The sequence below is a fragment of the Amorphotheca resinae genome, assembly GCF_003019875.1.
Source record: "Amorphotheca resinae ATCC 22711 unplaced genomic scaffold M430scaffold_1, whole genome shotgun sequence".
Taxonomy (NCBI): domain Eukaryota; kingdom Fungi; phylum Ascomycota; class Leotiomycetes; order Helotiales; family Amorphothecaceae; genus Amorphotheca; species Amorphotheca resinae.
This window is the reverse complement of record NW_020194471.1, coordinates 2,480,578-2,501,435: the sequence shown is the minus strand read 5'-3', so window position 1 is coordinate 2,501,435 and position 20,858 is coordinate 2,480,578. Positions and strand designations below refer to the sequence as shown.

Below are 20,858 nucleotides of genomic sequence, written 5' to 3'. Positions count from 1 at the left end.
TTCGGAACACAAAAGATCTGATTTATCCTTGCTGCATCCATCGTATATTTGGCTTTTCTATCGCCAACGAGGACGGCAGACTTTTTTTTCTCTTTTTTTTTCTATTCTTTTCTTACCCCCCTCCCCTGCACTTTTCCCCATGCATGCATGCAGCAGGGAAAATAATACTGCATATAATTGCTTTTCGGTGAGCTCCGTCATTGAGGCTATTGCCAGAAGTGGCGGCGGGAATACTCCGTAGAATCGATAGTCTGCTGAGGAAAGAATTACCCTCAGTGAGATTTTCTGGACGCTACTCGTCCCTGGGTATCAAGTGGTATCTCTACTAAAAGGGCTCATGCGTGGTGCGTAACGTCATGAGAAGGAGGAAAATGCTACTTTACAAAACCAGAGGGGCAATCGACCCTTTTCCCATGGCTCAACTGCAATCTTCCGGCTAACCCCCGAGAAGAGAATGCGGCCTTTGATGATCAGAATCCTTCAAAGCCAGGCCCTGCTCCCCCAACCGAGTCCATAAGGTTGCCGAAGAACGCATCGTCACTGAAGTAAGTTCCGAAATCTGCAACTCCGAGCGTCATGCCCATTGCTTGCTCAAAACCATCGCCCATCGAGTATTCAAAATCCATGCCGAACGATGGATCGATGTTTGCTCCCATGTTCATGTTGCCGTACCCTGGTGTGACCGTTGAAGGCATTTGGTTCAGGGCCGGATCGTAGTTCTGGAATGATTGTGGTTGCTGCTGTGTCTGCTGCCAATCATTCGAGGAACCTGGGTAGGTGCTGACACTCCCAGTGCGAGGTTGCCCTCCTGAGTTTCCTGTTGCGACCTCGCTAAGTAACTGAAGGGGGGTATTGGCAGGGCCGTAGCTATGCTGTTGTCCTGGTCGCTGTTGAAGACTTGGATGGACTCCACTTTTGTTGCTGTCAGTTGGCATATCGGCGGGATGCTCCGCATCTGACTTCGACGTTGGAACAGTTGAGGCCGTGGATGACTCCGCTTGGTTAGTTGCTGGTGGCAGTTTACCTGCTTCTCTTTGGCGGTGAAACCATGTCTTCAACATGATTAGAACCATTAAGAACTTGGCTGCCGGTCTTGACTTGTCCTCAGCAGCAGATGCCCTGAAAATATTCACAAATCCGTCCAGATATTGCTCAACCTTCATGTCATCCTTGTTAATGATCTTACCAAGCTCGCTATTAGGAGTAGCAGCAGCGAAATACATTTTGATAAGGATGACAACCGCGTATGCAATTTGGACGAAATGTGCGACAGGTAGACATCGGATAGTCTCAACATCGAGCTTCAGAAATGTGTCAAATATGCCATCAATTGAGGCCAAGCAGACTGAAAGAGCACTGATATGTGCAGCAGTGAGGGAATCAGGCTCTTCAGTACGTAGATTGGCTTCAGTAAAAGGAGGCTTAAAGTCGTCAACGTTATGATCAACATGCATAGCAACTTCATGCATATAAAGGTTGATAACATGCTCTGTAATCTTTAGAGTCGCTACAACATTGTTAGTGAGATCTATATTCGTCTGAGTTGAAGATTGTCGAACTTACGAGATCGTACTTCTGGCGGTATTTGGCTACTCCATTTCTCGAGGTCTCTCTCAAACCCCTTCAGAGCATGTTGAACCTTTGGATCGGCAATACTGACGTTGGCAACAGGGTCATCCATCGAAAATTGTGTCCCAATTTCTTCCGCGATGTGTTGACTACGGACCCACTGACATAATATTTTATCAGTGGGAGCAGCATCAGGCGAATGTTCAAGAATATCAACAGAATCAGCCATGAACTGAGTCCAGCGAATCAAGTTCGGTCTGCGAAGCCCCATAGAGGCGTTACAGCACAGGAAATAACAGCCCAACCACGCTCGTCTAGCTTCAATACTCTCTGGATCAGGATATGGAGTTCGTCGCCATGGATGGTCTCTCCATAGCCCTGCATTCTTACTTTTTGTAGACTTTGACTTCTTCCCCATACCAATATCGATCGCCATAACAGCCGCAATATGAATGAGCTGATAGAATTTGATCTCCTCAAAGTGCTCTGGGGGCCAGTACCAGAGTGTGCTGATGTGCAAGGCTTGTATGAGCTCCAAGGTCTTCTCTCCATTGCAAATAATGCGGTCAGCATATATGCTCATGATTTCCTTTGTCAATACTCTCTGTATCTCAGGATAATTCATCGTAGAACTTGCACTGAGTATAGCCAGGAAGAGGGTAGGTTTCGACTTGCGAACTTCGGCGGCGGTTGTACCAGGAGGAAAGACAACAGCTGGCATATGAGGAGCCATTTTCTCAACATACCAGTTGAACATCTTAGTTGCCATATCTGCTGTGATCAATTCCCTGTCAATGACATCCGCGTACTCATGTGCTACGGTATGTTTCTGAGACGACTGCCCCGCTAAGGGTTCACACAAAGAGCCCCGCTGGGGCCCAGAACCACCGTCTGTCGATTTTCGGATCGCTCCTCCAGCGGATGGAGATCGAGACTGGGAGGCTGCGGAATACTCGCGAGTCTCCATGTGCTTTCTCTTTTGTCCTGCAACGACCATTGGCGGGACTGAAGGCTTTCTCATTTCATATTCTGGGGCTCTAGGGTAAGCAGCCCATTCGCTGGTCATTCGAGCCTCAGGGCGGCCCGCGAAAGGAGGCCCGTAACCACCGTTAGTGACCTGCTGGTAGGGATTTGACCGGCCTTGGATATTCATGTTTTCTTCCAAGCCATTCTCACTACTGTAGGGCGCAGAGCCAGGGACAGATTTCGTTGCTTGAAGACTGGCAGTCAGCGCGTCGATCTTCTTCTCCAGTTCTGCTACCCGGCTGTCTGTCTTCTTCTGTCTCTTGCGGCTAGGTACAGTGACCACACAGTTGCGATGCGCCTTCGCGCATCTCTTGCAAGGTCCATCTGCGTTGTTGGGGTCAGGTTCGCAACGCACTTTGAGTCCGCGACAAGCCTCGCAGGCGCGGGGTCGCTTTGGATCATTTGCGCCCCCATCGAGGCCATTGGCGCCATCATGATCTGTCACGTTGCCGGCAGATTGAGGGGTGTTGGGATAGATATTCTGATGAGACTGGTCCTCTTGAATTGGAGGATACTGCGGCGTGGCTTGCGATATTGTCGAGTTGGCGGGCTGTGGCGTTGAGAAAGTCGGGCGCTGGGAGAAGGGGACGGCGACAGTAGACGTCTCTCTCAGTCGAGGATCGATTTCATTAATGGACGAAGACATGGCCGATGCGTTGATAATCCGTCCTTAGGTACGTTCTGGTGTCGGCGACGGCGACTTGGAATCTCCATGCTATGTCGCGCGACTGAGCCTCGTCTGTCAAAAATAATGGCAGAGGATTGATTCACTCGAGGGCCAAGTACGGGGTTCACGCCATAATGAATAGCCGCTCACGCGGGCAAAGTCCTCGCTCCCTCGCCTTTACTCTTGACGTCCTCTTCCTACCTTATGCTTTCTCCACAAGAAAAATGCAAGGAGAAGGGCATCAAAGGGTGGAAAATTGTGACTGCTGGTGGTCGAGCTCTTTCATTGTCTGCATGGTACATCGCGACGCTATGGTCCGCCGTAATCTCGCTCTTGACATCCCCGATGGCCGTCGCTTCGAGACTCGAGGTCGGCTTGTCTCTGTAACAACCCCACGTGAGAACAGGGAGGGACTCGACGATACAGTAGCATCTAAGACAGTAGCACCATCAAGGTCATCTATATCAACGCCTAGGAGGCTTGGATCATTCACATTCACATCTATGCGGTTGACGGGGCGGTACGTAGAAAATCAATTAGGACAACCGAGGGGCTGGATTCGCACGTCTACAGTCTCAGCCGATCCTCCGATCTGATGTCCCTCAACAAGCAGAATCGAAAGCCGGAGGACGACCAATTTGACGACCTCTTGCACGTATGCTGGCCACATCAAGAATGCTCGAGCTGTCTGAAGCAAGGCCCATGCTCCTGGTGTCCAACAGTAAGCTGCGGTCCCGCACTATTCACATCCCAGCCGCCGACTGACACCACAGTCCTCCACTTGCGTTCCAAACATGTATAAAATCCATCTACTAGCCCCTATATCCAATGCCGATATCTGCCCCCTGTGGTCAGAGCGATGGGAACTCAGAGCTCGATGCCTTGGGTGCCATGTCTCGACTATCACGCTCCTCACCTGTATCGTCTCGGTCTGTTCAACGTTTCTGGTGATCGGACTTGTTGCAGTTGCAGTTAAAGCAGGAATAGAGGTTCAAAGGAGGTGGAACGCCCGTTCGGATGGTTGGTGGAAAGCATGGAAATTGTATCGAGGAGATTGGTGGAGTTGGAGATTTAGACTGGTGAACCTAAGGGAACAGGATGATTCGGGAGAGCAGCGCCCATTGTTAGGAGACGCATGAAATTCCAACCCTAGATACCCAGGTATATATATATATATATACCGTAGCATTTGGGTTCTGCTGAGGTCCATCATCGTGCCCTGGAATATGCCAGCCGTTCATCATCCTAATTTCCGGCAGGACGAGTGGCGCCCTACAGGCTTGTTCATAATCATGATCTTGCCAAGTATTGTAATCAGTCCCAGCATTATCCCAGCAATAACTCCAGAACCGGCACTGTAGACGAAACCCCGCTAATACATGTTTTTCAAACCTTCAGGTCCCCTGGCTGATAATAATTCAAGTGAGAAGGTCCAGAACAAACTTATGCCTTAGAATAGGCATAGTCTCGATATGTTGCTCAACCGGAGCTCACAGGGGGGATGATTGCAACCTCGTCACCTTCCTGGATTATGGTTTGGTCTCCAGCGCTTTCTCCGGTCACATCAACATACTCCAGATTTACTGTGACTAGACAGCTCTCCAATACCTTAGCTTTTATTCCAGGATATCGTTCCTCGAGTGTCTCGAATAACTTCGACAGCGGAAGAGGGGCCTGCAAGATCTCCGAATCCTTCGACGTATAGGAGCTTGCGGAGGCAAAATATAGGATGGTGAAATGCCCCGCGGATGCCTTTGAAGATATAGACATATTGTTAATGCTCCTGGATCTGATGTCGTTAGCTTCTAACGCACACACGAGTCGAATAACAGGAAGGTGGGATGTATTGAAGAGTCAGAGATCTTGGTGTAGTCAGCATTGGAAAGCTTTGTAGGCAATTCCATTCTGGTAATACATGCTATTTTTATTCATCATACAAACTATTGGTATAGAGGGGTTAACAGAAAATGAACTTACAAGCAAAGTGTCCAACGTGTGAGAAGGAGAACTTTGATGTTGCGCCTTTTGAATTCGTTTAAATAGGCATTATTTCGTTCTGCTTATATAAGCCATTAATGCAGCTATCACGTGCGGACGTGAAGACTGAACGAGGAAAAATGTCGCGCCGTGAAGATTCGCTTTATTAGTCCATTCTTCACTGGCAACTTGCGATCGAGCCGCTCCTGGCAAAGAGACCTTTAAGTATGCTGCGGTCGGCTCAATCCAGAAGAAAGGCCTCTCAACAATTCATATGCTGGAGATGTCTCTCCAAATTCCATTCCACCCCCCCTGAGAATACACGGCAAGCAACAGCTGCAAGACCTCGTCAGCCATGGTCTCCAAGGCTTAGAAATGGCACATTAGAGCCTCATCAGAGTTCAAAGAGACAGTTCAGTACTTATTTTGCGGTATGATTCTCTCTCAGGGATGGGTTTTGGCGTGCTAAATTCATTCATAGCGTTCTGCCATAGCAGAAACTCAGTCGATCGAACCTTTTGCAGACCAGCGCCCTCCCTTCCAAGATTCGGATCCAAAACCTGGCATCCGCCAGCGATTACGAAAATGGGAACTCGAAAATGCCTCTCTTTTACCTCCTTCTTTAGAGCTCAGTGATAGTCCTAAGCCTGGCGAGGTTCGCAATTCATTGACTCGACCGATGGATGGGGAGTTTAAGGCAGATCCTAACGTGGAGGATGTGAATGAAAATCTGCATACACAAGTATTCGATCGCGAAGAGCTGCTTGATGTCGGCGACAGCCGTGTTTTCCTTCGTCCTGGTGATCTTGTGGAGTTGCGGTAAGTCTTTCAGACCTACAGAATTTGTATTTTGGATGCTGATACGAGCGATTCAGGAGCTTAGGCGGTCAACATCAAGAGCTGGCTATATTCGTAAGAGAATTTGCAACTCAATCCCAGTTTTATACCATGTCTGGCAGGTGGCTGCACCGGCAGTCGAAGTCAGCACTTTTCTACGTTCCTGATTTCGTGAAGCGTGAAGAGCTGGACGAGCTACGGCCATATCTCCCAACCGCAGATGTCCCTCATTCAATGCAAGACATACTCCACAGCATGCCTCAGATAGTCCCTAGACATATCGGGCAACCGCTCATCCGTAAGATGCTCAACTTTTGGACTGCGTCAGATGCGGCATACCAATCTGCTGCGTACATACTAGACAATGCTCACAAATATGCGGCATATCCGGATCGATTCAGATACGCCGGGCTTGAGGAAATTGCTGATCTGTTGTTACCGAAATCTACCGCAAGGAAACAGGACGGACGGTTTCCATACCCCGTTTTATATGCTGTCCACCGATCCCTCCTTATTGACGGCTTAGGTTTCCGCCCACAGGTGAGAGGAACACTTCGGGCGGGCGGTCAATATGAAATCAGTTCAACAAAGGAGATCGGGACCATCGAATCAGTAAGAAATGTTGTTCGTGCGTATATTGAGGATGGGATGACTACCAAAGCGAATACTAGATATTCTCGACCAAGAGCACTCCAACGTTTCGTTACCAAAGCTCGGCGGCTCATTGACCTGAGCCGGAAGACACGAAAGTTCACTGCCCATGGCGCCATTGGGCCATCCTCGGTAAAGGCAAAAGGTGGAAAATTTGTGGTGTTGGGCCAGGAAGAAGAATTTGATTCGGCTGATGTGTCCATCATCAGATTTTTAGAGTCATGGGCGGCCTTGCGGTCTATCGGGGCTCATTCTTCGCTGAATGGCATAGGATCCATCATTCTGCGCGCGGTAGACAGGTACGAAGGAGTCGATCTAGACCAAGCAACAGCGTGGACTTTCCTGCAGGAAATTGGTGCCATTGCCCCTTGGCAAAATCGAGCAGCTTATGAGATGCGGGTGCCCGAAGTTGGACGGCATCTTCCTGCTGGACCTGCCTTGGGAAGCCAAGACTTCGTAGCAGATAGGCTGCAGGATATCCGGCACGACTGGGGAGATCTTCCTGTCTATTGTATCGATGACCCTAGTGCTCATGAAATAGATGATGGCATCTCGATAGAGGCAACCAATACTCCCGATGAATATTGGGTACACGTTCACACGGCAGACCCGGCTGCTCATATGGATCCGAAAGGCCGAGCAGCAAAATATGCTGAGACATTGATCGAGAATATCTATATGCCGGAGCGGGTTGTCAGCATGCTCGCATCAGACTTTGTTCAATCAACCCTCAGTCTTGCGCCAAATCGGCCCAGCTTGACTTTCAGTGCCAGGATGAATACAAGCGGCGATCTATTAGACTACAAAGTGACACCAGGCACAGTCCGCAATGTACAGTTCATTAGCCCTCGGGTTTTGAGGGAGGTTGTTGAGGGGTCTGTTCCAGCGAGCAAAGAAACAGTTCGCGTGGTCGGGTCGCATATGCCTCCTGTATCCGCTTCCAGACGTATGCTCGCGAGTCACGAAATTGCCGATTCCGACAAAGAGAAGCTTCGTCTTCTTCATGCCATTGGAGCTGCTCGGGCAGAACAAAGAAAAGCCAGAGGCGGGGTTACTTCCGGCCAAGCAGGCTTCTCTGTATCAGTATCATTCAATGGCCCACTCCCAGCCGGAAAACAAAGTGCGGGTCTTTGCCTCCGTTACTATGGAGATCCGACAATCCAAGTTTCCAGTGAAGATATGGACAATGCAGCGAAAGATCTCCCACAGGCTGGAAATTTCAGGACAGTGGAATCTTTCATGCTAATAGCTGGGGAAGTTGCGGCACGGTGGTGTAACGATCGAGGCATTCCTATTGTTTATCGCGTTACCCCTCGAAATCTCGACAAACCCAACCCTGCGGACTTTTTTGTCCAGAATGTCCTGCCAACGATGGATGAGCAAGGAAAGGTTGATCCTTCTCAGGAAATGGCTTACATTCAGTTGTTAGGTGCTGTTCAACCATCTACAACTCCCGGACCACACGCCACCATGGGCCTTGATATGTTCGCAAGATGCACAAGCCCGTTGCGTCGATATGGGGATTTGCTTCTGCACTGGCAGGTTGAGTCCGCTCTTCTAGAGGAGGCTCGATTGGGTCGGTCACTAGTTGGCAACACAAAAGACGACTTCTTACCATTCACACGAGCTCAGGTGGATGCACTCTTGCCTCGCCTGGATACTAGAGAGAGGGTCATAGCTTATGGTAAACGGGCATCAAATCGACACTGGCTCTGTCTGTTTCTCCTCCGCGCTTGGAAATTCAAAGAGGCTAAGATCCCCTCCAAGTTCCCATTCGTGGTCAGAGGTGTAGATCATGTAAATGGTAATATCCTTGGAGTAATGGGGACCTTCCTCGCCGGAGCGACGTGTGCAATGCCAACATGGGCTAGTCCTGCTGATTTCAGACCCGGAGACAAGCTCGAGGTAGAATTGGCAGACGTGAACGTCTACCAACAGCATATATTTGTCAAGGCTCTTCGACGCCTAGATTCTGCGGAGAGCGGGACTCTCTGATAGGGGGTCTCATCAAACGTTCCGATTACATGGATTGGATAATTCTCGGGACAACTCAGTTACCCCTCTTGTAACAATACTCTTGTATCAATATTATACATAATCCAATCCTTATATCCGGGAATCCTATTATCTATCAAGTTCCAGGTTTTGTCGAGAAGTGTCTCTTACATAAGATTACCGTATCGTCGTGTCTTATACAGGCATTTTGCAAGGGGGGGTGGCCGGGGCTGATTGAATGCAGCAATATTCCAACAAGTCACATTTTCCTCACCATCGTATTCAAGAGCACCGCTTCTAGTCATCTTCCAACATATTTCAGCGCCCCATAAATGGTTCCCTTCCCGTTTCGGGGCCAGGAATGCTACTAAATATGTGCGCAGCTCGGACAACCGAGACAACATGCCATGGCAGCAGAACTACATAAGAAGAAGAGTCGGGGCCTTCTCTGTCTTTGTTTGTTCTGAAAGAAAACGAGAATCTCTATCATCTATCTACGCACCCCCTGAGTGGTGTTTGTTCTGCATTGTTTTCTGTCCCCGTTCTTTCTTTCTTTCTTGAGGTGTTGTTATTCGCGAAGGCTGTGTTTATTCTCAACCACAACAACAGCGTACAGTATTATATTATAATAATCTGGAGAATACCTAGATAGGTATAGATATGAGGATGCGTGGACAGATGATTGTTTTCATACCCTGGACGCTGCTCCTAGGCTTCGGGGCTGCGATCACAATTATCCCGGTTTTGGAATCTACCTCCACGGTCGCTGCTGTGTCGGATAGCTTGTCGACGAGTGAGAGTTCGAGTCTTGAGGTGGCGTCGACGGCGGGATCTTCTGTTATTGCGGTTTCGGCGGGGACTTCTTCGTTCGGCTTCAGTACTGGGATCAGTACTACTGGTTCTACTTCCTCTACCTCCTCCTCGTCTTCGTCCTCGTCCTCGTCCTCCCTGTCCACTTCTACTTCCAACATCAGGTCAAGTAGGAGCACCAGCACCAGCACGAGCACCAGCACGAGCACCAGAACAAGCACCAGCACCAGCACGAGCACTAGTTCAACCCTATACTCAACCCCGACCCCAAGCATATTCATCAGTACCACCCCACCCACCAGCACCAACACCACCACACCATTATCGTCCCCAACCAGCCTCCGCGCCGCCCTAACTCCTCCGTCCTCCAATTCCTCAAGCTTCCTCCCCCCTTTCTCCACCAGCGCAGCCCTTCCCAGTCCCCCCACGACGATGATGGTCCCTACGCCTTTCCAGGCCGCTGGAACAGCGGGGTTCGTGACAGCTTCGGTGAGTGATAGATTTTTTTAGTTTTGTTTGGTCTGGAGAAGTGCGTGTGGACTGATGAGCGAACATAGGCGTCGATGGTGTCGATAGCGGTTGTGGGGGTGCTGGGGATGTTGATGGTTGCGTGAGGTGGACGTTAGGCGGTTTTGCTTCTGGGGGGGGGTTCAGGGGGAGATGGAGTCCTGTATAGAAGGGAGCAGGAGAGATACAGTGAGAGCTTTTTTCCAAAAGTCATTTCAATTCCAGTGCTTAGGATGGCCTGTGGGTTTTATCATCTAATATTATTCAGTAACCAGAGAAGAGGGATAGTAGATAGGAGCATAGTCTGGGGTGTTTTAATGGACTGGTTAATGACTTCGTCAGTGAGCGTTACTTGGAGTCCTTGAACTGAGCACTGGATAAGAAAGCATTGAAAGAGGTCGTCAAATCGGGGGAGCGTACCACAAGAAGCGACTTTGTAACTCACGTCCGGGACCTCTTGTTACCGGAATAGGGGGGCATCATCCTTTTCCAGCTCTGAGCCATGTGAGGGATATACACCTCGGGTCCTATACTGTAGCTGCTCGACCAGACAGATCTACGTACCACCGTAGATCAGATCCGATCCGATCTCTTCACCAAAGAAAAACATCTATCTCGGCTCCTCCGAGTCCTAGTCCAAGCCAGCATCGCATCCTCGGCTTGGCGATTCTCTCCATTGTCTGCTGGGGTTCCTTTGAACAAAGCATTGGCCACCAGCACGCCACAGCCCTTCTAGAACGTCAATAAGGGGGGTGCCTCGTCTAGATCTCGGCTGCGGTCTGGCCCGACCTGGATGGAGCTGAGACTTCGACTTCTTCAAGGCGTTCTCCCCCATCCTATCGTTTATTTTTGATTCCTCTTCCAAGATGTGTAGGGGGTCATTAGAGATGTAGTAAGTTCTCGTACTTTCTGGTATTTCTTCTTAGGGCTTTGGCTGCTGCAGATTGTATGTAAGTCGTAACGCAACGCAGCATGCACAATGCACAATGCACACACACACATAATACTCCGTATACTCTCGGAGGCCCTGAGTGATAACTGATAAGAAAGGGGATAATCGCCCGTCTCCGATCATCGGCCCCGCAAAGCCAGGTCGGCGGACGGACAAGATCGGATTCATAAGTGGGATGGGGGTTTCGTAACTTTCGTGGATTTGGGATAAGGTTGAGGACCCTTACATCTGGTGCAGAAACAGTCGGAGTTCTTCCCTGGCCAAGGGGGCATCACGTGATATGGGATGATGACCCGGGGTTTGGAGAAGGCGAGAGGAGGGGAGAGCGGATGAGGATCGAAGAAGATGATAGGTCCTATACGACGGCGGAGACTCGGCGACCAAGAAGGAGGTGTAGCTCCCCGGCTTCTCGAATGTGATGTGGAGGCTGCTCGAAACTGAGAGATGACGGGGAAAGGGAGCGTGCAGCCAGCCGACGCGGATATCCGCAAAAGGGGGGGGTCGTCTCTTTTCCTTTTCTTTGTCCAGTCTTTTTTTTGGTGATTCTTTTCCTGGAGAGCGAGGGGGCAGGTCACTACCATTTCTGTGAATTCTACGATTGGAGTGACTTACGAAGGATGTATACACGAGGTACCCTTTGTCTGCTGAAGCGACACGAGTGGTGTTTGTTCATGGCGAGAGAACATCCACGTGCGATGTCCATGTGTGCAGCCAATGCATGTAGTAATAAGGGATATTAATTCCAACTGCTTGCTGATTGCTGATCGCTGCACCAAGGACACAGTACTTGGCCCTTACAACGTGTACATTGGTTATATCGTATCATCTAGTAAATATGGTCATGTTGTATTTTGTGCCTAGTATGTATTTTATATCATATCTCAGGCAGGAAGGTGTTGTTGTCTGACTTGTGATGTACTGGAATGGAGGTAAAAGTGACAAACGTGGTTCACACCCACCAAGAACACCTGCACCCATAGCTATTACCTGCATCCATTCCTACTAGTTTATACTTCATCCCACCTCGGTACATGCCTCTTGTTTAATGCGATGCACCTCTACCTACGACTACCTTACATACCTTACCTACCTTACCTAGATATTCGTGAGGCTCCATCCTCGACATCCCAAGCCACAGCGACAGAGCACGGAAGCTGGCCTAGACGTGTTCGTGTACCAGGGCTCGGTGTATACAACTCTTACAAGGTGCAGCGTAGGACTGCCTCGAATCTCGATCATAGCTGGCTGGGCTGGACACGCTGGTCGTGATAATAATAACAACAGCGACAATATCCAGCACTGTACACCAGTGAGTAATAATAAGTCAAATCGCATTCTCTTGCCCTCCCCTTCCCTTCTCTTCCTAGTGCATCTGCAGATCCAAGGCGGCGAATAATAACAGGAGAACAGGCTAGATAGGTGGACACGCCGGGGATGCTATAGGCTCTAAGCTCTCGCGCTGTCGTAGAGTGGCGCTTTAGTCTGTGGCAGCCATCGCCCAGGCCGCAAACTGGAAGGTGAAGTGTGGGGGACGCGTACAATACGACGGAGGAGAGCCTAAGGAGGGAGGTCCTTAGGTCCTTTGGCAATAGCTGCAAAAAAGACTGTCTGGATGTCTGTCTTGTCGGTTGTCGGCTGTCTGGCGTCAGTATGTGAATAGTCTCGCTCACTTCTCTTCTCTTTTCCCTCTTTCTCCTTTCCTTCTTTTCCCTTCCCCTCTCCTGTCCCTGTCCTGTCCTCCTCTCCTCTCCCCCCCCCCTATCCCTGGTCCTTGGCCCTCCTCTAACTAACCGTCTCTTGCGCCAGTCGCCGCTCGTCGATCGCCGCTCGCTTCGCTCACCTGTCGCCTCTCTAGCCACGCCTGAACCCTTCCATACGGAACAGTATCACATCCCACGTTCTCTGCCCCACCACCAACTCCTAGAGCGCACAATAGAGTAATACTACCGAGCATACGACAATCTGGTCTGCGGAGTCTGGTATGGTTGCGCTACCCATACTATCTGAGCCTTTCCGCGGTCGCTGAAACCGCTTCCGCCCTCTTCTGCCTCTCCTCCCAGACCAACCCAAGCCGAACCATACCTTCAGCCTTCAACTTCGACGACGACGTCTACTTGGTACCGGAACAGCACGGGCTCAGGTGGTGCGCACATCAAATCCAGCTCGTTGGCCCAATCCCCGTGTGACATCTTGCATTGTTGCACCCCTCACCCGCGATCAGCGACCCTCCCCCCCAAATCCCTCATTCGCCCGAGCGTCACATAACCATTCAATATCCGCCTCGACAGTCGCGCGCGCACTTAGAACCCCTTACACGGCACATCGCATCACGACGCATCACAGCGCAACACTGCAAGCGCCTTCCAAGCCTTGTTCCATCTATGATATTGAGCTCTGCAGCGAGAGCAGCAGTCTGGCCATGCTCCCGAACCTTTTGAACCCGCCTACCGATGAATCGGCCGAGGCTTCGCATACAGACAATGGCGTCTCGCTCGCGATGGGATCGCATTGCCCAATGCCCCCTCCCTCCGTCTCCCATATCGCAGCAATGATCCAGACTGGCCAGGGTTATACTGTTGCGCCCCCTAGCAGCGACAGTATAGGGTTGGACAGTTCCGATGAGAGATCAGACCCCGACGATAGATTAGATCACCACCACCTTATCGACGATGAAGACCAAGATATGTCAGATATGTCGGATGGCGGTGCCGCTTTGACTGAAGATTCACCTCATGATGGAGACCCTTCAGACACAACACTATCGCATGCGGAACAGCTAAATGCTGAGATGGATATGCTGGACGCCGAGGTTATGGGCCAGGACAACCTGGATGACTTATTTCTGGATGCGCATTTCCATCATTCAATGATGGCCGGGGAACTTCCACTTTACTACCCCGATCCCGTTCATGGGCCTAACCCCCAATTTGCGCAACCCTCTGCCGACTTCGAGGATGATCTAGAATATGATGGATTCATCCCTCAAGAAGCAGACGCTACCAATATGCCGGCAGCCACGTCGGAAGAGTCTCTAGAATCAGAGCATCTTCAAGATGGAGAAGAGGGTACGGAACCCACAGATGGCCAAGGCGCGCAGCATGATGGTATCGCAGCCCACAGTATACTACCCCCTCCCTTTCCTACTCTGTCTTCTGCGGGTGTTGGGGAGCCTGTCAATTATATACAGAATGGTTTCATTTCGTTGGCGGAGATATCCGCTGCCACTCCACATGCGGTGGGTTTGGCTCTGGGGCCAAATAATGTGCCGCATGTCTGGGTCCACGGGGGATGGACACCTCCACCCGGGACAGAGGTCTTGATGCCAGACCAGAGCCACCAGGCCATTTCTCAATTCAACTATACAGACGTTATCACAGATGATGAGCTCGTATCTGAAGCTGACCCGATTGAAGTGGATGACCAGTTTAATCTCAGTTTAGTGGACTTCCTCTATACTTGGGGAAGGATCTCTTCACGGGAGGACGAAGCACACAGAAAGATGGGCAAGGGACCCTCCCTACCAGCAATCATTAGACAGAGGGATCTGAGAGAACTTCGGCCAACAGAGCGGAGGGATCTGAATGGAGAGAGGTGTGATATTCAAAGGATCAATTGGACGGAACTGGGAGTTTCCAGATCAGAGGCAACACAAATGCGTCGACGGACATACAAGAACTACACTAACCTACGGCTTCCCCTACAGTGGCATGTGAGTAGATCTGCTAGGACATTAGTTTGAGCCTCTCGCTGACCTTACCACTAGCCACGTTTGCATGGTGCTCGGTTGCCAGATAATGAGAACTACTTCAAGTTTCGACGAATGGATTTTGACCACGAAATTCATCTGTCACATTTCCAACTTCGAAACCTGATGGCTTGTGCTTCACGTGATCACATCTTCTATGCTGGCAAATCGAAAGTTCTGCAATACACCCCCACGAGAGGGTCGAACTCGACTGGTCCCGCTGCTACGGCTATGGATCTTACGGACCCTGTCGTTCAACCATACCATTCCTTCAGCGGCGGAATCCAGATCTCAACATTAACAGTTGCACACGACATGCTTGTTGCAGGTGGCTTCTGTGGAGAGTACGGCATGGTGAACCTCAGAGCTAGCCGGCATACCAAACACACCGAAGGTCTCATATCCGACCATCCCAACAGCATAACAAACCACGTTCAGGTCCACCTATCGCGCAGTTCCTCTTTGCCTCTCGCTGCCTTTTCATCCAATGACAACTCCGTACGAATCCTAGACATCAGCACCAACAAATTCATCGCCGAACACAAGTACGAGCACGCCATAAACTGCTCGACTATCTCTCCAGACCAGCGGCTGCGAGCTCTGGTCGGCGACGACCGAAAAGTTCTGATTTGCAACTCAGATACTGGCGAGATTCTCCAACAGTTGGAAGGCCACCGAGACTTTGGATTTGCGTGTGACTGGGCTGATGATGGTTGGACCGTCGCTACCGGAAACCAAGATATGCAGGTCAAGATTTGGGATGCGCGGAAGTGGACAACAAGCCAAGGGGTTGCTTCTCCTATCGCGACCATTGCAGCGGAGATGGCAGGTGTGAGGAAATTGAAATTCTCTCCTTGCGGTTCCGGCAAGAGGGTGCTGGTCGCAGCTGAACCGGCGGACTTCGTCAGTATCATCAATGCCGAGACGTTCTCGAGCAAGCAGACACTCAACTTCTTTGGTGAGATTGGGGGTGTAGACTTCACGAACGACGGGCAAGACCTCTTTATTGGGAACTGCGATAACATGAGGGGCGGCATCATGGAGTTCGAGAGATGTGATCACGCGAGCGAGGCGCTCTATGGACTCAGAGGGGGTGGAAAGCAGAGACATCGAGCCGAGGCTATGCAGAAAGCTTACGGATATGATTGGGATGCTTCGGACGAGGAGATTATAAGCCATCCGAAGTCTCGAGGGACGGCTATGCATCGCGCTCGGATGCCGGCAATGTTGGGAACCACGATGGCGCCTTTCTGAGTGGTGGAACTGTTCGTGACAGACCAGCATTTACACAACTTGGAGGGCTCTAAGGATGTGCACTCCCCCGACCTTTCAACCTCGACCTCATAACCAACTACCCTCCCATCCTTCGCCCACACCTCACCCCAACCCAGCCAGGCCTTTCCTTGCTCTCTCCATTTTACGATGATACCACAGCTCGAGGATCGACGAGCACGGCGTCCTGGCGTGTGGCTATGAATATACCGGGAATACCCTCTCCCCTCGCCTCCCCTCCCTTCCTTCCTTCATTGTACCTATTCAACCAATTCCTCCTTTTCTTCTTCTTCTTCTTCCTCCTTTCACGCAGGCATTTCTCAGGCGTTCATCATCTTCATCTTACGAACCATACATCATCGTTTTTTCATCATCATCATCGCGAGAGACCATCATCATCATCATCATCATCATCATCATCATCATCATCATTGCATTTGCATTTGCATGTGGAGGTCGGAAGTCGGAGGAGGGAGGGAGGGAGAATGAAATGAAAAGAAATGAAGTGCATGGAAGGAAGGAAGGAAGGAAGGAAAGGCCGAATGGATTGATTGATGGATAGGGCGAGGGCGCGCGGTTTATACGCATATTTATATCTTATCTTATCTTATCATAAGTTAGGAAATGGATTGGAAGGGAAGGGATTGGAATGGGATTGAGTCTGGATACTTTAACTTTGATTGCGCGGAGCGGAAGAAAGCAGCAGAAGAAGAGAAGCGCGCCTGGGGAGGATAGGTAGGTTATATAACTCACTCATGCGGAAGAAAGACAGGAAGGAAGTCCGAGGGAGCCAGTCGTGATAGTTAGGTTGGGTGGGTTATAGTACCTAGGGCTGCGGAGAGAAGAAAGGCGAAAACGAAGCAGAAGAGGAGAAGAGGGGAGGAGATAGATAATACTATAATGCAGGAAAGAAACATCCTCGCGCCATGCGTACTCTTCTGTTGGAATCTGGCAGTGAGAAAGTAAGGCTGGCAGTGAGAAAGTAAGGGATTGATGAATGAGGGACTGGTACAGTACGGTCAGTGCCGTGGATGGAAGAAGGGGGTGGGGAAGAGGGTGGGATGCGAACACGGACGAGAGGAGATGCATGCACCCCACATTGCAGACCCTATCAAAGCATTACATGGCACGACCCGAGACTCGGCCAGAGCAGCTTCACAGAGCAGACACACAGACGCAAGGGAGCATATGATCGACCAGAATAATAAACACTACAAGTTACAACTCAAAGAGGGCACAAAGGAAGCCAAATTCCACTAATCCAAGGTGCTCCACAACGCTTCTCCTCCACATTCCTCATAAGGTCCAAGACATCTTTAGTAATCAGACAAGAACTATTTCAGAACGTCCATAGCCCAAATCCCATTATCTTTTATCCATTCATCCAGAAAAAATTCCTTTCGGAGAGAAGACCTAATCAAATCCGTCGCGATGACTTCTCTTACAGTGTGAACAGCTGGATGGCACCCCAGCTCTGCTCGCAGTCGAATTGACCAGGGGCCTTCCACTCATCGTTGGAGTACGAGAACATGACGGACTTGCCTCCAGCGGCGGCAGTGATGCCCTTGATGGCGGTGGCTTGCTCAGAAGCGCCGGGGCATGCGATACCGTTGCAGATACCGCCGGAAGGCCATCCGGTCTCCAGGTTGATACCGTACTTGCCGGGGCACAGGGCGTCGACGAGCTTGAGCTGGCTGGCGACGAAGGAACCGGCGTGCTCAGCATCGATGGCGGGGTTGAAGAAGGGGTGGATGTTGCAGCCGACAACATCGACGACAGCGCAGAGAGTCTCGGTGTTCTCTTGCCAGATGTTAAGGGGCTCGGTAGTGGTGTAAGGTCCGTTGTATCCTGCGGCCTGGAACTTTGAGGCGGAGGAAGAGATGAAACCGGCGAGCTCGCTGGCGGTCGCGTAACCGGAGAGAACGGCCTCGTTACCAATGACAATCAGCTCGACGAGAGGCCACTGAGCCCAGGAGATGATCTGGGAGACTTGCTCTTCGGCGCCGGAGCAGCCAGTGTCGCTGATGAAGACACCAAGGATCATCTTGAGGCCGTGGGCCTTGCAGGCAGCTCCGATGTTCTCGAGACTGGAGCAGTCGGTGCTGTAGACGCGGACACTGGTGAACCCCTTGCTAGCGATGTCTGCGATATCAGAGTCGACGTCGCTGGCGCTCTTGCAGTTTCCGTTGTTGGCGTAGGGAGTGTAGGTGATGGCCCACTGGGGTCCGGCGGTTCCAAGCTGGCCGTTGTTGGATCCAGAGCTGGCAGGGGAGGAAGTCGCGACAGGAGCTGGGGACGAGGCAGATGGGGAAGAGGCGACAGGGGATGGGGCAGCCGGAGATGAGATAGCTGGAGATGAGATAGCCGGGGGCGCTGGAGCAGGCGAAGTTGAGAGAACAGGGGCCGGGCTCGGGGTCGGGGTGCTGAAGGGGCAGAAGAAGACGAAGCCGGTCTCGGTAACGGTGGTCACGACCTCAGGCTGGGTGTAGGTGCCGGCCGGGTACGAAGCTGGGGTTGGGTAGACCCAGACGGTGGACTCGGTGTAGGTGGTGGTCAAGGGAGCAATGGTGTATGTACCAGCCGATGGGCAGACGTAGGTGGTGGTCAGGATGGTGCTGGTGACCTCTCCGGCCGAGGTGGTGGTAGTCGCATATGGGCAGACAACGGTGGTCGCGGTCTCAACGACAGTCGTGACACCTCCAACGGTGTATGTTCCACTGGATGGGATAGCGGTCGAGGTGGCAGCGCAGACGGTCGTCTCCTCAGTGATGGTCAGGGTAGTCGCGGGAATGGTGTAGACACCCGTGGTCGAGCAAGTGGTCACGAAAGGAGTTGGGACGACTGGAGCAGGCGAGCTGCTAGGCGTGGCGTGCGTAGTGGGGAGAGGAGAAGGAGTCGACGAAGTGCTTGGCGTGGGCGTCGGGGTTGGGGTCGCGATCGTCGAGGAGTTGGACGAAAAGGTGACCGGTGGAGGGACGGGAGTCGTCGAGGTTGTCGGGACAGGCGACGGAGTGAAGACAGAGGAAGTGGACGGGGCAGGTGGGAAGTAGACTGAACAAAAGCAGTTCTGTCAGCACATCGCTCTTCTCGATTAAGAGCAAACCGCAGAAGCGGAGAGTAGGGGTCTTCTCAACGTACGGGTAGCCTCGCCAGTGGTGGTGTAGTAGACTGTCGTGCAGCCACAGGTTGCCTCTGGCGCCGAGTCGGACGACAACCATCTGGCGGCGTGGAAAGCAGCGTGGTCATGACGGCGAGCATGGTGGTTGTCAGCGGCGACGCCGGTAGCAATCGCCGCAGCGATCGCAAGAACTCCGGCCTTCATGGTGAAAGTTGGCTAATGCGCTCTCGAGTGTAGGACTGCGGGTTAATCGGTCGACGGACGGACTGTTGTTATCTTCTGATGTTGGTATGGAGGAGTAAACGAATGCCCGCTGAAAGAGTGAAGCGGTGGTTTGGGGGGGGAGGAGGGACAAGGAGGGACTGGGTGAGGAGGGCGAGGGGATCACGACGTCGACAACGAGAGGAGAAGAAGAGGAGAGGAGATGGAGGGAGAGACGAGATGAAGGGCGAAAGGGACGGGCGGGAAGCGAGGGAAGCGAGGGAAGCGAGAGAGCAAGCGGCGCTAGGGACAAAGGGGAAAGGCGTCCAGAAAAGGAGAGGCCATGGGGTCAGGATCACAGCAGCGAGGCCGAATGCAGGAACGCCGCGTGGATGGGGCGCATTTGCGGGGGAAGCCACAATTTCCTTCTCGTGTTGTGTGCCCGCTGCTGGGCCAATCAGAGCGGGCCAGCGTCAGCCACGGGGGGCGGTGGGAGGGAAGGAGCCAGGGGCAGGAGGAAGGGTCCGAAGAGGCAAGTGCCGCTCCGAGATGATGATTTGATCACCGGTCATCAGTCATCAGTCATCCGTCATCTCCAGACTAAACGCTTCTTCCCTCGGCCATTATTATGACAGCATAAACCGTCCTCCGTCCTCCTCGGCCCTAGATAAAATCGCTGCACAAGTCAACGGGGTCGATGCAGAAGGCAGAATCAATAGATGATAACGCCCAGGGCCCGCCCAGAAGGGAAAAGGCACCGTCCCGATGCGCACTTAGCCTATAAATATATATACCAGGTCGGGACTAGCCAGGGACCTGGATAGCTCTCGACCCCTCGGCATGCCCCTGCTCTAGTCCCGATGCCGTTAGGATCCAGACGCTAACTCGGACGGGCAGCTGTGGGTTCCCGCATCCTCGCTTGCTTCTAGTCAGGAACCAGCCCGCCCAGCTGGCCCAGACCCGTTGTCCATCTCACCGCGCCTCGAGGTACGAATCATGCACGAGAAACGTCCCCTCCAGAGCACTGACAACTTTTCATCTCAACCCTCAATCTCGCAGAACTTCCCCATCATCGAATCCGCATCCGCAGAGGTGGGAGGCGGGATTTTTTCGACGATGGGAGCTGAGAGATTGGATGGGGCGGATCCTCAGGAGTAAGATGAGGACCGCCCTGGTGATCCGTGATCTCCGTGCAGCGCGGGAAATTAAGAACGTGAAGAAGGGGGTGAACTTGTGAAGGCTCCCAAGATGCGGTGCCGGCGCCTGTGGTCTGCCCGAAGGCCCCGCTAGGCGGCATGCGGCATGGCGCCTGTGTTCCCACCGCCCACGGGATGCTAAACTTACCTTACCTTACTCGGGCCACTCCGTCAGGTACGCGCTACAATAAGGTAATGAACGGACATATCTTACCTACCTTACATGCACATGCATAAAACCCTCTGACATAAGATATCTGCATACCTACATAAGGTACATGCGCACAATCATTATTCTCAATTATCGCTGACGTCCTTCTATCAAAACTACCCTT

At 51.7% G+C, this 20,858-nt stretch overlaps 10 protein-coding genes across 10 annotated transcripts; 6 read left to right on the top strand and 4 right to left on the bottom strand.

Annotated features, from left to right (window-relative positions):
- Positions 1-470: 470 nt before the first annotated feature.
- On the bottom strand, positions 471-3,241 carry M430DRAFT_92956 (hypothetical protein; the record flags this gene model as incomplete). Its single annotated transcript, XM_024869749.1, has 2 exons — positions 471-1,507; positions 1,564-3,241. The coding sequence occupies 2 exons, from the start codon at positions 3,239-3,241 to the stop codon at positions 471-473; spliced, it is 2,715 nt and encodes a 904-aa protein (XP_024725456.1).
- Positions 3,242-3,666: 425 nt separating this feature from the next.
- M430DRAFT_160727 (hypothetical protein) lies at positions 3,667-4,571 on the top strand. The gene is made up of 2 exons (XM_024863387.1): positions 3,667-3,983; positions 4,036-4,571. The coding sequence occupies exons 1-2, from the start codon at positions 3,858-3,860 to the stop codon at positions 4,399-4,401; spliced, it is 492 nt and encodes a 163-aa protein (XP_024725455.1). The 5' UTR covers positions 3,667-3,857; the 3' UTR covers positions 4,402-4,571.
- M430DRAFT_160724 (hypothetical protein) lies at positions 4,572-5,257 on the bottom strand. Its single transcript, XM_024863386.1, has 2 exons — positions 5,240-5,257; positions 4,572-5,051 (listed from the first exon to the last, which is right to left on the bottom strand). The coding sequence occupies exon 2, from the start codon at positions 5,030-5,032 to the stop codon at positions 4,742-4,744; it is 291 nt and encodes a 96-aa protein (XP_024725454.1). The 5' UTR covers positions 5,033-5,051; positions 5,240-5,257; the 3' UTR covers positions 4,572-4,741.
- Positions 5,258-5,466: 209 nt separating this feature from the next.
- Positions 5,467-8,722, top strand: M430DRAFT_24311 (hypothetical protein; the record flags this gene model as incomplete). The annotated part of the gene is made up of 3 exons (XM_024865046.1): positions 5,467-5,670; positions 5,721-6,058; positions 6,115-8,722. 3 exons carry the CDS (start codon positions 5,467-5,469, stop codon positions 8,720-8,722), a joined length of 3,150 nt encoding a protein of 1,049 aa, XP_024725453.1.
- Positions 8,723-9,052: 330 nt separating this feature from the next.
- On the top strand, positions 9,053-10,153 carry M430DRAFT_38636 (hypothetical protein). The gene is made up of 2 exons (XM_024867263.1): positions 9,053-10,021; positions 10,090-10,153. The coding sequence occupies exons 1-2, from the start codon at positions 9,383-9,385 to the stop codon at positions 10,144-10,146; spliced, it is 696 nt and encodes a 231-aa protein (XP_024725452.1). The 5' UTR covers positions 9,053-9,382; the 3' UTR covers positions 10,147-10,153.
- Positions 10,154-11,977: 1,824 nt separating this feature from the next.
- Positions 11,978-12,336, bottom strand: M430DRAFT_160685 (hypothetical protein). Its single transcript, XM_024863384.1, has one exon. It carries the CDS (start codon positions 12,324-12,326, stop codon positions 12,087-12,089), a length of 240 nt encoding a protein of 79 aa, XP_024725451.1. The 5' UTR covers positions 12,327-12,336; the 3' UTR covers positions 11,978-12,086.
- A 1,203-nt stretch (positions 12,337-13,539) lies between these two features.
- Positions 13,540-15,990, top strand: M430DRAFT_93685 (hypothetical protein; the record flags this gene model as incomplete). Its single annotated transcript, XM_024869783.1, has 2 exons — positions 13,540-14,700; positions 14,755-15,990. 2 exons carry the CDS (start codon positions 13,540-13,542, stop codon positions 15,988-15,990), a joined length of 2,397 nt encoding a protein of 798 aa, XP_024725450.1.
- A 109-nt stretch (positions 15,991-16,099) lies between these two features.
- Positions 16,100-16,632, top strand: M430DRAFT_160647 (hypothetical protein). The gene has a single exon (XM_024863382.1). The coding sequence runs from the start codon at positions 16,209-16,211 to the stop codon at positions 16,500-16,502; it is 294 nt and encodes a 97-aa protein (XP_024725449.1). The 5' UTR covers positions 16,100-16,208; the 3' UTR covers positions 16,503-16,632.
- Positions 16,633-17,449: 817 nt separating this feature from the next.
- Positions 17,450-18,754, bottom strand: M430DRAFT_92835 (glycoside hydrolase family 17 protein; the record flags this gene model as incomplete). The annotated part of the gene is made up of 1 exon (XM_024869737.1): positions 17,450-18,754. A coding segment is annotated over one exon (1,305 nt), but the record flags the coding sequence as incomplete, so codon positions are not given.
- A 331-nt stretch (positions 18,755-19,085) lies between these two features.
- Positions 19,086-20,010, top strand: M430DRAFT_160650 (hypothetical protein). Its single transcript, XM_024863383.1, has one exon. It carries the CDS (start codon positions 19,409-19,411, stop codon positions 19,886-19,888), a length of 480 nt encoding a protein of 159 aa, XP_024725447.1. The 5' UTR covers positions 19,086-19,408; the 3' UTR covers positions 19,889-20,010.
- Positions 20,011-20,858: the final 848 nt, after the last annotated feature.

Excerpts from the sequence above, each read along its gene's own strand:
- M430DRAFT_160727 (XM_024863387.1), top strand. The coding sequence starts at position 3,858 with ATGTCCCTCAACAAGCAGAATCGAAAGCCGGAGGACGACCAATTTGAC. Across the intron at positions 3,984-4,035 it reads CATGCTCCTGGTGTCCAACA|TCCTCCACTTGCGTTCCAAA; the intron begins GTAAGCTGCGGT and ends CTGACACCACAG.
- M430DRAFT_160724 (XM_024863386.1), bottom strand. The coding sequence starts at position 5,032 with ATGTCTATATCTTCAAAGGCATCCGCGGGGCATTTCACCATCCTATAT.
- M430DRAFT_38636 (XM_024867263.1), top strand. The coding sequence starts at position 9,383 with ATGAGGATGCGTGGACAGATGATTGTTTTCATACCCTGGACGCTGCTC. Across the intron at positions 10,022-10,089 it reads CGGGGTTCGTGACAGCTTCG|GCGTCGATGGTGTCGATAGC; the intron begins GTGAGTGATAGA and ends GAGCGAACATAG.
- M430DRAFT_160685 (XM_024863384.1), bottom strand. The coding sequence starts at position 12,326 with ATGCGATTTGACTTATTATTACTCACTGGTGTACAGTGCTGGATATTG.
- M430DRAFT_160647 (XM_024863382.1), top strand. The coding sequence starts at position 16,209 with ATGAATATACCGGGAATACCCTCTCCCCTCGCCTCCCCTCCCTTCCTT.
- M430DRAFT_160650 (XM_024863383.1), top strand. The coding sequence starts at position 19,409 with ATGTTGGTATGGAGGAGTAAACGAATGCCCGCTGAAAGAGTGAAGCGG.